General features: G+C 40.4%; 2 protein-coding genes across 2 annotated transcripts; both read right to left on the minus strand.

The window, feature by feature from the left end:
• LOC109224117 lies at nt 532-1,095 on the minus strand. Its single transcript, XM_019388702.1, has one exon. It carries the CDS (start codon nt 1,093-1,095, stop codon nt 532-534), a length of 564 nt encoding a protein of 187 aa, XP_019244247.1.
• On the minus strand, nt 1,128-2,054 carry LOC109224118 (ATP-dependent DNA helicase PIF2-like). The gene has a single exon (XM_019388703.1). It carries the CDS (start codon nt 2,052-2,054, stop codon nt 1,128-1,130), a length of 927 nt encoding a protein of 308 aa, XP_019244248.1.

Raw genomic sequence — 5,870 nt, forward strand, 5'->3', positions numbered from 1 at the left:
TGTATTTGTTAATATGGATATTTTGATAATGTAAACATTTTGGTCTATATACTGTGCATAAAAAACTATACGAGAATAGTAAAAGTTTAGCAACAATTTACAAGTATATAAGCCAACTCTTATTTAGTGGATACCAAACTGCAAAGAAATTATTTCAAGCTCCAGGAAAAATATTGAAATAAACAATAAGTACAATAACTACTAAAGAACATTATAAGTTGTTTCCCCCTTTTTTTAAGAATTAGTAAATGATCACCAGCAGTCAATAAGACGAATGTATGGCTATCCAAGAAATATAAACAAGAGAGCTACAAACTTATAGAAGAGCTTTTTGAATGATTTCATCATAAACTATGTTATACGTAGACTGATCATCATCATTATCGGCTGTAGTTGGTCGGATTAATATTTTTATACAGCTTGAACTCTTTGCTCTTGATAAAGCAACATATAGTTGTCCATGAGAAAATACTGGCTCGCGCAAGTAGATTCCAACATAATCTAATGTTTGTCCTTGCGCTTTATTTATCGTCATAGCGAAACACAAGCGTAATGGAAATTGTGTTCTTTAAATGGGATAGGCAACTTCTCATCGTCAGATGATAACAATGGTATTCTGGGAATAAATACATGTGTATTCTTAAAATCACCACTCGCAATTTTAGCATTTATAACATGACTCTTAAAATCACAGCATATGAGTCGTGTACCGTTACACAAACCTTCACAAGGATTTAAGTTCCGTAGCAACATAACAGGACAATTTTCTTTCAAGGTTAATTTGTAAGGAGGTAAACCAGCAGGGTTCAATGAGTGTAAAAAATCTTCAAACTGACTCTGATCAGTCGGTTCAACAGTTTCATCAGTTGCAATAAATGTCCTAGCATCTTTAGGAAATTGGGCTATAAGCCTATCATTTAATTCATCAACAAAGTCATTTTGGTCGTCAAAATAACATGAGAAGTTAAAAAAAACAGAATCATGAAAAGAAGTATGCAAATCAGGATATATTATTTTGAATAAGAGATCCAACGATTCTTTTTCAGTAATATAAGGAACATTGAAAGACCTCGGAATTTTTATTTTGTCATCCATGTTTGTCTTTTCTTTTCCATTTCCAATTTGCATCAAATATTCACAGAAAGAGGGTCAGTTTTTGCACGCATATTCTCTGATAGTCGTAGTTTTTCAAGATGATTCCATATTTCAGAGTTTAGTATGCTTTCCCGAATAAAGTCTTCCTTTTTACCACTTCGAACAACTGGAAGGGTTTGTCTAAAATCTCCAAAAATAACAACTTTTCCACCGAAAAGCATATTTGTGTCCATAAGATCTTTCACAAGAGAGTCTAATGCTTCAATCATGTTCTTTTTTGCCATCGATACTTCATCCCACACAATTAATTTTGCATCCCGAACCAAACATGCAAGTGAACTCTGCTTGCTGATATTGCAAGAGAACTTTTCATCCACATTAATCGGGAATTTAAAACGTGAATGAGTCGTCCATCCTCCCGGAAGGATCGAAGCTGCAACGCCAGAGGTTTTTGTTGCTAAAGCTACAAATCCTTTTGATCTCACAGTTGCTAACAACGCACAATATAAGAATGTCTTACCACTTCCTCCAGGACCATCAATAAAAAAGGCTCCTGAATTGTTGCCAAATACTCTATCAAGAATTGCATCGTATGCCTTTTTTTGTTCAATATTTAATTTTCTATGTAAAAATAAATCTTCATCACTAACAATGATGTTTCTTTCGAAATATACTTCTTTCGCTTCATTTGCCATTTTTGAAGATCTGATAGTTTCTGCAACAAGGTTGAACTCGTTAATATCACGCCCCATAGAATGTAGTATATCATTGATGTGGTTTAGGACTGCAAGGTGAATATCTTTTGTGGTTATATTTTCTAGACTCTTAAAGTCGTCGGACATTGAATCTTCAAATTGTTCCCACAACTCCTTCGGATTGGTAGGATTGCAATATACTAATATCGTAGCAAATAAACGTCTTAATCTATAAGGCATTTGGTAACAAGCAGCCTCCGACATACAATCAATCAAGCTATTATCACAATACAACATTCCTCTTTTTTCTGCAGATTCTCTAAATGTGTCACAACATATCCCATTTACTGTTAGAAGATCTTCGTATGATTTTGGTCCTCTCACATTTATTAGTAATAATCTAAGGTAATATCTTTCTCCTTCTATTGGATGGCACGTTACAACTCGCCCAATAACATTACCTCATTGTCGTCGAGTCCACATTTTGTACGTAGATGACCATACGAAATATTATGGGAAATCTTTATATAATAACTTCAATTGTTTAGCATCTTTATTTGTTTCATTCATCAAGAAGAATTCTGTCAACATCGTCTTCTTAATCATAGGATTTTTCACAATACTGTCAATTGTGTCAGTTTTTTTCAAAGAAACAAACTGCAGTCCATCAAGATGCAATTGGAGGTGATAAACACTTTGTAACGACCTGACCGGTCGTTTTGAACTTTTGCGCTTTGATCGCCAGTTCTCGGGCATGACTTGCCCCGTGTTATGTATTATGACTAATGTAGATCGTTGGTTTTGGTTTCAGGAAAATTTGGAATAAATTTAAAAGAACAGTTTCAGTAGAGAGCCTTGAATTTGAAAGGTTTGACCAAGAGTTAACTTATTTGTATATGAGCTCGGATCGGAGTTTTTATGATTTGGTTAGCTTCGGGAGATGATTTGTGACTTGGGAACGTGATCGGAAGTAATTTTGGAGGTCCGGTGTAGAATTAGGCTTGAATTGGCGAAGTTAGTATTTTGGCGAATTCCGGTTGAGGGGTGAGATTTTGATCCGAGCCATTCCGAGAGTTTCTGTAGCTTCGTTAGGTGATTTGGGATGTGTGTGCAAAATTTCAGGTCATTCGGAGGTATTTTAGTCGGGTTTTTGATCAAATGCGTAATTCGGAAGTTTTAGAAGAACTTAGACGTGAATCCGATGTAATTTGATGGTTTTGGTGTGGTTTGTGGTTTCTTGATGATTGGAGCAAGTTCGAATGATATTTTAGGAAGGGTTGGCACTTTTGGTTGAGGTCCCGGGGGCCTCGGTGTGATTTCGGATGGCCATCGGGATAGATTTTGAACTTGTGCATTGTTGGTGTTGCTGATACCTGGTATTTCTACATCTGCGGAAAAGGGGCCGCATATGCGAAGGGTTGGGCGCAGATGCAAGTGTTGGTCAGTTGGAGAATTTCCGCAGAAGCGGAAGGATTCCGCAGGTGCGGTCCACGCAGGTGCGGTTATTTACCACAGAAGCGGTCCATGTGTGTGTGGGAGGTTCCGCAGAAGCGGGTGGTTGACCGCATAAGCGGTGTCCGCAGGAGCGATATTTTACCGCAAAAGCGGTCCTTGGCCTAATAAAGATCCGCAGAAGCGGAGGAAGAACCGCAGAAGCGGCAGTCGCAGATGCGGTGAAGCAACCGCAGATACGAAAAGGACTGTTCAGAGAAGGGTTTTAAAAGCTCATTTTGTTCCGCGAGCTAAGGGTTATTTCCACCACTTTTGATCGACCTTGAGAGCTTTTGGACAAAAATTGAAGGAGATTTCGACTAGGTGTGATTGGAGGTGAGTTCCTTGACCTAAATTCATGATTTAATAGTAGAATTAACATAGAAATTGTGGAAATTCATCAAAAAGGGGGAAAAGCTAGTGCTTGGAATTCGATATTTTAAAGAGGGATTTGATGGGTCATTTGGGATCGGATTTGGATGTTCTTTATATGTATGGACTCGTGACGAGATAAGGAATCCGATGATGTTAAATTTTCTGATTTTCGAGAAGTGGGCCCGGGGCTCGGGTTTTGGTAATTTCGGGATTTGTGCCCGTTATTGTTTGTTTTCGCTTGGGCTTTGTTCCCTTATCATATTGTGATGTATTCGCTCTGATTTTGGATAGATTCGACGCGCGTGGAGGCCGATTTGAGGGGCAAAGGCGTCGCGAGCTAGAGATTTCGCCGGTTCGAGGTGAGTAATGATTGTAAATGATATCCTGAGGGTTTGAAACCCAGATTTGCACACCGTAGTGCTATATTGAGGTGACTTGCACGCCGGATAGCGAGCGTGGGGTAGAGCACCGTTGGGGATTGTGACTTGGTCCGTCCCGATTGATGATTTTACCGTGTATTTAACTGAAACTTATTTGATATTATCATGATTTGGGCTGATTGCCATAGTTGGGCTTCGTGCCAATTATTTGGACCCTTCGGGGATTTTATCACTGTTTCCTCACTATTTGACATACTAATTGAACTTAGACCTGTTGATTATACTGTTTTACAAACTCAGCCGTTTTAATTGAACTTTGAGACTTAAATGATATTTCCACTGTTATTTGGGCTGAGCACTACTGTTTTACTAATGCCCGAGGGGCTTGTGATGATATTCTGACTGAGTGTGGCCGAGGGCCAGATGTGAGGATACACTGAGTGATATGAGGCTGAGGGCTTGGATGTGAGGGTTTTATATTAAGGATCGGGCTGCACGCCGCAACGATACTTATATGGATCGGGCTGCACGCCGCAGCGATATATATATATTGGATCGGGCTGCACGCCGCAGCGATATATATATATTGGATCGGGCTGCACGCCGCAGCGATATAGCGCTTGGGCTGTAGGAGCCCCTCCGGAGTCTGCACACCCCCAGTGAGCGCCGTCGACGATATATGGATCGCGCTGCACGCCGCAGCGATACATGGATCGGGCTACACGCCGCAGCGAGATGTGGATAGGGCTGCACGCCGTAGCGGTTATTATAGGATATTGTTCTGATTGTGATCTGAGAGAGAGAGCCCGAGGGGCTGAGAGTGTTTCTGAGAGTGAGCCCGAGGGGCTGGTACTGTTTTGAGATATTGCCCGAGGGGCGAACTTTTATGTGCGCATCTTGCATATTTATTTGCCCTTTTACCTGTTATACTGTGGTATTCGTGCCCGAGGGGCGGATTTTTCTGTGCTTATCAGCACTAACTATTTTGAAATCATTTCGTAACTGTTGAAAGGATCATTTTCAAAAGAGATTTAAACTGAGCCAAGATATTTCTAAAGATCTCACAGTTTTCACTGTTTTCTCAGAGAATTGTACCCGACTTCTATACAGCATGTTGGTTGCTTTACGTGTTTTCTTACTGCTCAGCTGTTATTTACCTTTATTACTCACTGAGTTGGAGTACTCACTTTACTCCCTGCACCTAGCGTGTAGTTGCAGGTATTTATTCACCCGGTAGCGGGTATTGGCTGCGTGGAGGCAGAGTTGTAGAGGTTTAGCGAGGTGACTGCCAACGTTCGCAGCACCACTGCCTTTCTATGTTATTCATTATTCCTGTTCAGTGTATTTCCAGACTTGTAAAGTGGAATTACATTCTTATAGATGCTCGTGACTTGTGACAAACCGATTAGGGCTGTGTTGGGTTGTAATTTCGTTAATTAATATTATTAAGTCATATTTTTACTGTTCATTTATGCTTAACTATTTTTGAAAGAGACGAGTTGGGTTAGTTGGCTGGCCTTGTCTTCACGAGAGGCGCCATCACGACCAGTGCGGGGTTTGGGTCATGACAAGTTGGTATCAGAGCCTAGGTTACTAGGTCTCACGAGTCATGAGCAGGTTTATCCTCGAGAGGCTACAGAACCTTTAGGAAAACTTCACATTCTTGAATTCTTATCGTGCGTCTTTGATTCAGCTTGAAAAGAAACTCTTGAAATTCCTTCCACGCGTTTGTATGCGCGCATGAGCGCTCAGTATCAGATGTGCCTTGATGGCTTGTGATTCCCCGATCAGGGGGCGAGGTGTGATCTCTGTGAGCTTGATGTTGGGCCAGTCT

The sequence above is a fragment of the Nicotiana attenuata genome, chromosome 3 (assembly GCF_001879085.1).
Source record: "Nicotiana attenuata strain UT chromosome 3, NIATTr2, whole genome shotgun sequence".
Lineage (NCBI taxonomy): Eukaryota > Viridiplantae > Streptophyta > Magnoliopsida > Solanales > Solanaceae > Nicotiana > Nicotiana attenuata.